The sequence below is a fragment of the Rhopilema esculentum genome, chromosome 11, assembly GCF_057945365.1.
Source record: "Rhopilema esculentum isolate cy_ngs chromosome 11, ASM5794536v1, whole genome shotgun sequence".
In the NCBI taxonomy this organism is placed as follows: domain Eukaryota; kingdom Metazoa; phylum Cnidaria; class Scyphozoa; order Rhizostomeae; family Rhizostomatidae; genus Rhopilema; species Rhopilema esculentum.
The window spans coordinates 5,493,861-5,505,895 of NC_142825.1; the positions used below are offsets into that span (position 1 = coordinate 5,493,861).

A 12,035-nucleotide genomic window follows, 5' to 3' on the forward strand; every position below is an offset into this window, starting at 1 on the left:
ATGGTGGAAGTTAACAAATTTGCCTCACTTGGCAGTACGCAGCATGACCCGAGTTAGACATCTAGCGCGGTGTCATATGCGTTTTGGTACCCTATGCAAAATTGTAACATTGTGAAACGCAATGTGTTTCAAATCAAGTGATTTCATCGTAGTTCGATATTATGACACATTATAATTAACAAATAGAACACAATGCTCTTTTTGTTCAAAATTTCACACTTTTTATTCAAGAAAACTTTGGAGTCGCCATTAATGTTGTACTTTTTTGCATAAACTTAACAAGGGAAATCACAGCACCGCTTCTTGTTAGTACCCCCTTGTTAGAAATAGTTCGATTGTTCTTTACATTCTGAACATTATGAATCAGAAAATTTGTGTTCCCAGACCAGGTCGCATGCTAAATTCCACCATTTGTTTCAGTTCCCTGTTTTTTAAAAGATTGGGTACGTTTTTGTATAAGCAAAATTGTTATGGGTTTCTGTACCAGGACCGTTTTGCATGCGAAATTCCAAGTTCGTTTTGGTACCCTATTGTTTAAGTGCTTGGGTACGATTTTGCATAACCAAAATTGCCATGCGTTTGAGTACCCGGACCGAAATGCATAAGGTTACCGAAACGCATATGACACCGGCGCCTTCGGCGCTAGTGCAGCTGAGGCAAAATCACTCAAGCGGAAATATTGGCAAAAAGACGTTTCCGCGTAAGGGCATAGTACGGGAAATTGCAAGGTGGACGAAGGAAAATCAATATTTTCGAAAATCGGCATAAATTTGAGAGGTAAGCTATACTGTATCAGCATGCCATATTCTTTGGAAGGTTTTAAACTATAAGTTGTTTTGGTAAACGGGGTTTTAAGATTTTTAAAAAATTTTAAAAAATACTTTATTTTGTGAAATGTGGTGGTTGTTCTGCCCCCCCCCCAAACAAAAAGTTGTATCTCGGTCCTTGGGTAGGAGCAGCGGGGAGAATCAAGACCTAATTGATAGCTTATTGTTACAGATAAGAGTAAGGACTGTTATAAATACAAAGCATGAATTGATCTGAACTTGATACTTAAGGCCTGCCAATGCCCCAACATTTGACTTTGAGCAAAAGTTGTCTATTTTCTGTCGGGTACGTATCAATGTTACAAACACATTCTTTCCCAAAGCAAGCCCAAGTCTTCACAGACTCGTTGCTATTGTTTTAAGATATGCCTTAAGAGGGCGATTTCGGTTCTCTTTATTGCACAAACTCATTTAGTCATCTTTGTGGGTTAAATAGCATTACCATAATGGGACTGCATGTTCTGGTGTACCTGAAATAAGCTCATTATTATTTATTGGCCAATTCATCAACTTCTACTGGAAAGAACTTATTATACACCAATTGATCTCATAAGCGACAAGGGAATTCTTTGAGTACTACCTGTTCTTAATGCAGCGGCAATCTTAATTACCAATTGTTTCTTAAGAATTTCTTCATTGTGATGTCGTTGCATTTTGCATTTTTGGTTCTAGATGTAATTTTCTTTTGAAGTTTGTTGTGAAGAATTTGCGAGTCATTTGAAGAATATGAATTGCAAGCGTATAAAGTTTCGACCCAATCAGTCAATCTCATTGATACCAAATCATAGAGTTTTGGAGTTCTGCAATTTTTCAATATTAAATTATTTCTAATCATTTTGGTTTGGGAACTGAAGGTTTTTGCTTTTTACTGATATTCAGTACCCCTGTTTTTTATAGCATGTATACCCTAGGGCAGTGGCGGCGCCACGGGATGGGGGGAGGGGGGTCTGGGGGAACACGTTCTCCCAGTTCTCAGCAGTTCTCTAAATTCGATGAGAAAATATTGGGGGAGGGGTAATATTTTGACACCGTACTTTTTGTGATGTAATCCTACTATTTTCAAACTGCCAATTTTCAAACAAAAGTTAGTCATAGGCGTTCCCTGTTGGTAAAAGGGCGTTTTCTGGTAGTTAAAAGGGCTTGGCTTAAATTTTTTGGTTTGTCCCCCCCCCCCCCCCCAGAGCTTAGTGGCTGGCGACGCCATTGCCCTAGGGGAAGGCGAATATTTGATAAAAATGAATGAAACATTCAACAAAACGTTACACAAGCTATTTATGGCAGAAAACATTGATGGCTGTCAAAATGAAATGACTGTAATTCCCTTTCAAGCAAACTTTGTGTGAATAGTTCTGCACGTCGTTCTCACTGCCATTTTACTTTCTAGCAAGCCTGGCGGACAATTACTCTAAAAATGAAACTGCCTGAAAATTGTAGTAGCTTGTTACATGTATAAAGCTAAATTTTTATTACTTGTAGCAGGATTGAATGCAAAGGAAACTTTATGTACAGTATGTGCATGTACAGTCTGAAGTTTCTCAATTCAGGAGAAAGGCTTAGTCAAGGATGAAACTTTTGCAGTTTTATTTAGTCTGATTTGGTACACTTATTTAAGGCATAAAAAGTTACCGTATTTACAACAAAGGATGCAAGATAAAAAGGATTATTTTTTAATAATCAAAATTATCCTACTTACCTCCTTATGAAATTTAGTATTTTCTAATGAAAAAATTTGTATTTTCTAAAGCTAGCATGCTACCCTATACCTTCTCCAAAAAGCATTATGTATTTCATTTCATTGGCCCATGGATGCGTCTTAACTTCCTTTTAGTAAGTCCTTTGTTTTCTTAAAATCAAGCTAGACTTGAAATTCAACGAGAAAACGCATTCATCAAGAAGAAAAGTTGAACCTGTTCTCTAACAAGGCGTTAAAACATTTTTGTTTCTTCTAATCTTGTTACCTGTTAAGGTTCTATTTAGCTTTTGATCTTTTGGCACTCTGTTAACAGGGATGGAAATATGATCCGATTTCAGTATGACCTGCCTATAAAGTGCAAAGTTTGTGAACCCAGAAATTGTATTCAAATGAATCTTAGTTAGTGACCTGGGCCTTCCTAATTTTGTAAATCTAGCTGCGCTCTAATAATTATTTTTTGCGAGGATTTAGAATATATGTTCAAAACTAAACTGTTCTGAATACAAAATTCACTGAAACTTTTCTGTTTTTCTAAGCTATTCTGTGCATTAAATCGCAGTTTCTTTTGATAATTGGAATTCTCTTTGCAGCTCCTCCTTATTTGACAGATCGTAGAACACTGCATTAGAGTTTCTAAACCCTCCATTATCTGTCTTCTTGTGTGATCCGAGGTCAACAAAAAGTTCCTTATTTTCTTCAGCATCGCCTTCTGCAAGATTCATGTTCGACCCCTGTTTACTTTGGTATAACACAAAACTAACGAATCCTTTATCGCTCAATTTAGGTATTTCTTGAGGCGAAACATCATTTAGTCTGCAATATCCCACTGATGGATTGTTGTTTGATAAAGCAAGTTGGTGAGGTTCTGAAAACTTCACAGATCGGTTTTCCTCCAGTTTTCTTTTCCCTCGGTCTTTCGGTGCATTTGGAGGCAGCCATTTATGATTGTTCGCATGAGCGTGTTTGTCTCCTTTGCCTGTTGACATCTTTGACAGATTTGTCTTGTCTTGGCTATCGTTGCTTGATCCGAGGCCTAAGGCCTTTTTGAAGCCTTTTTTAAAGTATTTATCTACACTACCATATATGAAAGGATTCAGGCAACTGTTGAACCAAATAAGGACATGAAAATACTGTAGCATCGTGGAAATTGTCAGAGGATCGATTTTCACGTTTGCATAGCCAAAAATGAAGAATATCACATTGCTAGGCAAGAAACAGAGCGCAAAACTCACAACTAGAATCACTGTCATTTTCAAGAACCTTTTATGGTTGGCGATTTCTCTTTGAGAGCCAGTACTGCTCTGTGTTTTGAGTTCAACAATGATTCTGAGATAAGTCACAAATATAAAGCTAAGTGGTAGTGCGTAATTTATCAAGAATAGCACTATCGTGTACCAGTGATCTATTCCAATTTCTTGGCATTGTTTATCCCTCCCTATTTTATACGCAATGAATGAAGGCAGAGCGATTATGAATGACCATATCCAGACGGCAACAACTTTGAATCGAACGCTTCTCGAAGTCGATCGAGGCTTTAGAGGGTGCACAATGGCCAGAAATCGTTCGAATGTGATCACGGTGAGAGTCCATATGCTCGCTGAAACAACCATGATTTGCAACGTTGGGAAAAGTTTGCATAGAAAAAGGCCCATCACCCACGGACCAGGCATTATGTAGTAAAGCAGAGTCGTTGGGAGGCAAACAAGACCTACCAACAGATCAGATATACTGAGATTCATGATGTAGTAGCCATAATAATAATTCTTAATGCTTGTCAAGTTGCGATTATTCCTCACAACATGGATTGTTAGACTGTTGCCAATTATGATTAAAACGAATATCAATGCAATCAAAAAGTATCGAAAAATCAACGATCCTTGTGATTCACGTCTCTGATCAAAACCTGTCGTCTTATTCCGTTTAGTTGAATCTAAAGACGTTACAGTGAGATTGGCACAAAGATTGACCAGGGTTTCATTCCATAAAGTATGGTTAAGATCCAATTTGCATAAAGTACGATTTAAGGATACAGAACCGTTGATATTTGTACCGTAGTCACCACGAGTCATTCTCTCGTCTTTGCTTTGCATCCAAAACACGAATCTAAAACCAGAAAAAAATGCTTTTGAATGCATAAGGTTTCTGGAAAATTTCATTGAAATACCCAAGCAATACAAAAAAATTCATTTATGTCCGAGGTAAGTTATTTTAAATGTGATATACTTTAGAACAGAACCGAATAACCTCTTCAATTTCTGCTCATAAATATTTGCCTTTATTTCATACATATATAAATAACTTTAATTTACAAATACTTTCTGATAGGCTCATTGTAATGTTGTGTGTGGAACAATTTTCTAAATTTGAGAAGTAGGTTTATGAAAATCTTGTGAAAATAACAACTCCAAAAATCCTGTGAAAATAACAACTGTCGATGGTTAGAATTTGCTTAATAATGATCTTTGATATAAAGTGAAATTAAAAATGCCTAACTTTTCGTGTAAGCAAGAAAAAGAAAAGCATTTTTATGACAAGGTTTGTCTTACGACTCTGCGTACTGCTGGCGAGCGTTATTTTACACTTTAACGCAGCTCTGTATCTTTACGTCTGTTGTATAAATCTATGGAAGGCTTTTGTTGATGAACTAAATTTTCTTGAAGAGCCTATTGTAGTAACAGGTTGTAAGGGTTGCGTTTAAAAAGCCCAGAATCACTTCAGGCTTGCTACAAGGCTGAGTTGATCCAACAATTTGCCCATCCCTGTCCTCAAGCATAGATATTTGAATATCTCGAGACGCTGCGAGATAGGCACAAATAGACCGCTCGAAAACAAAACATCAATGCTATGCTCGCCTTATTTAAAGTGTAAAAAATCTTATCAATTCTGATAAACATGATTTATTTTCATCGTTTTAGTCAAGGAAACAGGAAAAGCAAGAGCTGCATGTACCCTTTATGGTCTCGTTTTTGCACTGGTCGCAGTTGTCATCACAGCCCGTGTAATGAAGTAAAAATATAGTGTTTTGATTTCCTTTTGCAAAATTTACCCTTGAAAATACTAAATATTGATACCATCAGAATAAGCAGCCTAGCAGCACATACAGGATCAATTTTAAATTTATTTGATTTTCACGAGCATTACGGTAACTCAGTAAAAGAAACAAAATAAAATATGGAAAAAATATTTAAAAGCACATACTTTGACTCCAATGGCAAATCTGATTGATATCAACGGAACGATGAGATGAAGTCGTAAAATAATCAACAGTCTATTTCATGACTCCTTTCAGACCCAGTTCAGACCACACAGTTCGAGATTTGTGCCTTCTTAACAAATGTGCGAAATTCCAGCAAAGTTGATCTATAACCCTCCCTTCCACTTTGGTCTTTCATTATTTGTTCAAAATAAACACCTCGTTTTCAATGCAAACCACAATAAACAAACTACCTTCAAGAACCACAGACTGTATCAAGTCCTCTCTTGCATGTAAAGGGGTGTGTTTTCGAAGTTTTGTCTAGTGCATACGTAATACTTGGGCAGATGGTCTTTTCATCCCCTATTGGTATATGAGAGGCCTCGGACATTTTCAATAAACCATTTTTCAATACAGGTCTTAAAAGGCTTTAAAGGTATCTCTAATGTAAGACATTTAAGTCTCCAGTGTAATGACTTTTATCACTGGTGCATTGACTTTGATAGTATCATCTTCTGTTATGAACGGAAGGGCTTGACCAACAGCAGGATAATCTTCAATGTCGGATTTTTTATAGATACCTATTGCAATGTGCTTCATAATTGCAATGCATCAATTGGGCCTTGTGAAGCCCTCAATACACGAAGTTGAAGTACAAACATACTGAAGGCACGAAATCCTTTAACGGGTTTCCGATGAACTTCGATTTATTAAACTGGGTTTTATAAAAGCCTTGTCGAAATTCTAAATCCTTCTCGAGTAAGAAATAAAACGGCGCTTAAACTGAGATTTATCTGAATGTCGAATTTACTTTAAGAATCAAGTCTGTTGTCTTCGGATTGAATTAAAAGTACCAACAAAATCTGTAAACATCGTCAACGCACTTGCACACATCAATGCTTCGTAAGTGTTTAGTTTAAAAAACTTTGAATCTTTGTTTGGATAAGTAACAATGTAAATAAACCATCTCTTTAAAGAACTGCATCCCTGAATTATGAGTTTTTGTTCATTTTGAATTAGCTAGTCAGTCAAAGACAACAATAGATATTTCTTCATATCAAACGAGAATGGAACGAATGACATGGTTGTGTGTTGTAGGAAGAAAGATCTTTGAGGGTACAAAAAATCTTGGATATTTCATTGACTGTACCCTGCTGCTTTTAACAATTTTTATCGATTAGTATTATTGATGAAATTAGGTGCTCTCCACAAGAGATCGTTATGTATGTCAGTTTAATTACTGTTCTTTATTTTCAATTCAGAGAAAGATGATCAAGCAAAGCTCTTCTATTGCAACAGCTCAAAGTATGACTTCGAACAATTACCCAGAAAGTAAGTGCGAATTTCTCTCCACGTGTAGATAGAAAAAGATGAATAATAACTTGCTTACGTTGTTTCATTTGGGCCCTATAAAACGCACCATTTTATTTTTCACGTTGTTTTAGACCCAGAGCCTGGAGAGAAGATCGAGTGAAAATCTTCAAATCTGTGAGGCAACCTTACGTCCTAGAGTCAAACAGCACGCAAAATAATGACTTCATTCCATGCGCATGCTCTTTCACTCCAGGATTGAAGGTTGCCTCACTCACGCGAGTCTTTCTCTTATTCGTTTCCCGAACAAGAAAAGGCGTTAGACAGCCAGGAGTAACCATAGTTATCATACATTTGTTTGGTTATCAGGACAAGGAGAAAGTCCAGGAACTCCCACAAGGTCGGTCGCCATAACGAGCATTGGTTAATGGCGTTTCGTCATTTTATTATTCTTCGCTGTACTCACGTACATAGAGTAAGGACTCTAGGACAGCATGGCACAAGAAAAAATAGACCTTTAATCGACAAGTCGTTACTAATGTCTTTTATCCCCTGTATCGCTTGTACTGTTGTAGATGAAATAGCAGAATTATCTCTTGTATGTCTTGCCAATAAATTTATGTTCTGGACATCTTTCTGTCTCGGCAAACAAAAATCGTGTAGATTTGATCGTTAAAAAATCTATTCATGTGTGACATTTATTATGGTATGATGCATTTAGATCTTTGGAAGAAAATGTGAAAAGTCTTATCAGCTATAGGTTGTCAGTGCAATCTTATTAATAGCAACATTAAATGAATGGTTTGACGCTACATTCGGCTTTTATAGTTGATGTACAGATCTTCGAGCCACAGAAACTATGAAATGTTTGATACGCCGACTTAGGAGTCGTTGCAGCCTGGATTTTTCACTTAGTAACTTCACCAATTATGATCCAAACAGCTCGTGACTTTGCCAATGCATACACAAAAGGACTTTGAAGCTTATAACGAATCCATGGTTGGTCAGACATAGATCCAACTGCATGACCAATTCTATCATTTTGATTTGATAAACATAATTGAAACTGCTATAGTACTAATTTTCAATAGCCCAGTGGTCCGCACCGCAAATTGAGGGTTTTGTTTCCTTTTCCGTTTTGATCAGCTGAGTTGGTAGCCGAAAGATAAATGATATATCATATTGTTTATAGAACAGATAATAGCACTGAAGAAAATTTAAGCAAATGAGCAATGATTTAGAGCTGTAAATTGCTCCTAGCATTATCAAGTTAATTGGAATGCCAATGAAAAAAATAACCAGGCGAGAGGGAGGGAGTTTTGCCTTTTCAGGCTGAAGGAACAATTGTTGTCGCCCTACATAGTATGCAAAGGATAGAAATGAGCTTAAAGGATAGAAAAAGTAGGCATAACACCAACTGTCTTTTTGTCGCAGCAGTGTTGAAGAGGGAGTTTTCTTGTCAAGGATGAGACTTCATGATTTTAGGTTAAAAATACAATAACACACTTGATGAATTAATTTTGAAAGTTTAAAGAGCACATCAGAAACAAGTTGTCATAATATGGATACCTTCTCCGTGCCACACGAGAACGCATTAGCGTGCATCAAAGGATGCTTATAAACAAGAATACTGCTAGCTCACTGAAAAATGTTTTGTCCCGATCATAAACATAAGTAAATTTGAAAAGCAGGCATAACCACACAAAATCAAACCGTATCAGAAACTAATCATTTTCAATTTTGAATTAGTTATATCCAGCCGATTTTTGATGTCATCACTTTTTGTTGCTGTATTTGATAAAAAGGACGTTTGAAAATATCATAGAGAGTTTCAAAACATTACTAAGCTTATTCGTAATAACAAAGTGTAAATAAACCGTAATTGATAATCTCTTAGAAAAATATATAAACATACTTGGGTTGAAGGCGATGACAACAGGCTTTCATTAAAAAATGACTACTTTTCCTATTATGATTAGAAAAATATTACTGGAATAGCCAGATAATTCATGATTACATCAGATTTTGCTGTTTAGCTCTTTGCAATCACAAGCATTGCAAGTTATAAACAATGAATATTGTTCTGTTTGTTTTTCTAGCTTTTCCAGTTTGAAGACGTTGTGAACTATTTATTTAATACAAGATGTATGGAGGCAGATAAATAGGGTTAATATTCATTATTCTGTAGACATTTCCTTAAAGTAATATGAAAGGATCTTTCCTGTATTCGATTGCCAAAAAGTTGTAGACCAATAACAGGACTGAGTCTCTTCATTGATTCAAAACGGTTTTTATGTAAATCATAGATGTGAATTCGCTGGGTATCGGAGACTTCGCGATAGCAGTCAGCAAAACGTAATTTGTATACAAACATTTAGAGGAAGGGAGGAGGGAAGCCTGCTCCTTTGATTATTAGACAGGCTCTACACGGAGACAGCAATAATCCTAGTGACGTTTTCGTAAATTGAAATGGTTTATATTTATCCTTTATTATCCACATATTGGTGTAAAGAATTTCTTGAAAATGCTTTCGGCAAGTAACCTGATATGAAGTAAGTCAAAGCTTTCTGCAGACTTTTCGTTTTACACCTATTTTCCAGCATAAGCAAAAATAGATATGCGAGATTTGAATAAATCTATTCGACTTAAAACTGCGTTATCTTTCTTTTAGACTAACTTCAAGGTTAATGACCTGTCTCAAGTAAACAAAGCATGAATAATCATAGGTAGATAAAAACACAAACTGATGACAGTAAAACAAACAGAAGCTTTAAGAAGATCGGCCGGGAAAGCTCGTATTTGATCGCATTTATTTATTCAATCTTGAAGCGACAATATGATCTCAAAAATTTTGACGTTTCTTTTTGTTTTCATGCTCTATAATGCTTCGAATGACTTTATGAAATAACTTTACAGTTTTTTCCTTCATCGTTGAAGCAATTTCAAGTGTATTTGCTTCTATAGGCAAGAAAAGCAACATATACATTCATAAACAGAGCTAAAACGTCATGGTTCCAGGAAAGACAAATAGGTCAATGTCAGATACCAAGAAGTGCCAGTACGAAGTGAACACGTATTTTTTTTCGATATCCTAAGCTTGTTTGGTTGCCTTATGCAGATATCATTATGTCGTCTTCGAAGTTTGTTAAAGAGTAAATGCTTTGTTTGTTAGTTTGCTATTTGTGTTGATAAATAGGAAATAGAAACTGAAGGAGCTTCGGTGAACTCCGATTTGAGCCTTGAAGATAAGAGAAGTCGAGAGTGAACAGAGGGCTATTACAAAGTGACGTTTATTAGACCTTTGGTTTTATGAAACTTTTGCCAGCCAGTTTGCATATCAAAAAAGCCTTAGTCTTCTTTAAGAATGGCACATATTTACAAACAAAATATGGCAGAGTTTTGCTTCTAATTTTCTGTCGGGTGGCCCCCTTTCGCCCCATCCTGTGACAATGACCTCAATGTCAATGGCTGGAGACGAAGCAAGTCTATGGCGAGCTGAGAGGTGACACTCTACTTTTTTCTTAAGAACTTCACTTTAGCCACGGCTAAAAATAAAAATAATAGATTCCACAATGTAGCGTTTAAAGGGTTTAGCCATTACAGCTGATCGTATTAGATAAATGCATCTTTTTAGCATTTTGCCACACTAAGATTATTCTGTCTAGAACATTATAATTGAGGTATGAAAAATGAATATCACGGCATTCAACTAATTGGCTCAACAGTATTCTTGTTAAGTAGAGACGAGCTGTGGTATATCTAATTATAATTTGATCTTTAAGACTTTCTTCTTAAAGATTTGGTCTTGCTGCTTTCTATGTCATTTCAAAAGACAGACGAAGATTATATGATAGTAACACATTCAGGGGTATTCTCAACTACACCTTCCCTTCCCATCTAGACATTCCTAAGCTTGAGAGATTCTTCGAACCGAAGACCGTTGCATCAAGTAATGCCTTTTTCAGAAAGTAATATTTTTTCGCGCTGTGTAAGCAGGACACGCAACAACGAATGCTTCACAATTGTAGAAAATCGTCCTTCTTAGGGTTGGTTTGCTATATCATTGAAATACTACAGTCTGCTCTGCATTAGATAATTCTGCAACATGAACACCTACACACAGTATTCTCTTCGACTCTAAGTTCTATTGCTATTCATCTGCTTTTAAAGTACTCCATAAGGATATCTAAGAGAATGTATACATATTTCTTAACAACTTTGCCTTCTGATTTCAGAAAACTATAGAGGACCTTTTCTTTTTCGATGCAAATTTTTCAGGGTTTGAATATTTTTACATTCAAGATTTTTTTGTGATCTAAAATGCTAGGGAAAAAACCTGTATCTTTTAGGGAAGTTTTGACAAAATTGTGAAGTTTTCTTCAAGGAAAACACAAAGCACTGAAGAATTGAATTAAAAAGTATCAGATTTTGACGTTCTCTTGACTATCAAATTGGAAGAAAGCGTTAATAGCTTCAAGATTCCTGGGCTCCTTGTTCTAGCGAAATGATACTTTTGCTATGATTTATCTTGCATTCCGTAAAAACAGTATCTTTGGTAACTGTGTATTTCTCCTTGCAGCAAATATGGATACACATTTAATCCTGTTGTAGTTTTTCAAACTTAAGTTCAAGTTTGAGAAGGTGCTTTGCTCTATAGACATGTAAGCTGCATATTGAAAACAACTTTTCGCCCGATGTTGCTCAGTATATGAAACATAAGATAATTACCAAACGGTGCATCTAATTTAAGGAGTGGCACATTATGCCAAAGTATGCATCTATAGTAAGGAACATTTGAGAGTCAGTTAACCTGGGAGGAGAGGGATCTTGCTCTGTAAAGCAATTAACAAAAAATAAAATGCAAACAATTTGAGTTGCTGAATGCTAGATTGAAGCATACCCACCACAGCAAAATTTCTCATTATAGATTTAAGAAACAATTTAGAATCTTTAAGTGTACCTTTTTGCATTTACAGTGCCGGACAGCTATTTCAGGCAAAAAGAAACCATT

The 12,035-nt window shown here is 36.0% G+C and overlaps 1 protein-coding gene and 1 long non-coding RNA gene across 6 annotated transcripts in view; one reads left to right on the forward strand and one right to left on the reverse strand.

Annotated features, from left to right (window-relative positions):
• The window catches only part of LOC148958951 (uncharacterized), a 16,690-nt gene continuing 4,655 nt past the window's right edge, over window positions 1-12,035 (forward strand). The window contains exons 1-3 of the long non-coding RNA XR_016144235.1: window positions 1-52; window positions 706-777; window positions 6,976-7,045. This is a non-coding gene — a long non-coding RNA (uncharacterized LOC148958951). The remainder of the gene's footprint in view (window positions 53-705; window positions 778-6,975; window positions 7,046-12,035) is intronic.
• Window positions 2,029-12,035, reverse strand: part of LOC135693083 (prolactin-releasing peptide receptor) — a 27,778-nt gene continuing 17,771 nt past the window's right edge. For 3 of the 5 annotated variants that reach the window (XM_065211456.2, XM_065211455.2, XM_089111026.1), the window contains one exon: window positions 2,029-4,623. In XM_065211456.2, coding sequence (XP_065067528.2) covers window positions 3,069-4,610 — 1,542 coding nt within the window. In that variant the 5' untranslated portion in view covers window positions 4,611-4,623 and the 3' untranslated portion in view covers window positions 2,029-3,068. Of the gene's footprint in view, window positions 4,624-5,718; window positions 7,461-12,035 lie in introns of those variants that run through there. The other 2 variants (XM_065211461.2, XM_065211460.2) reach the window with 2 other exon arrangements.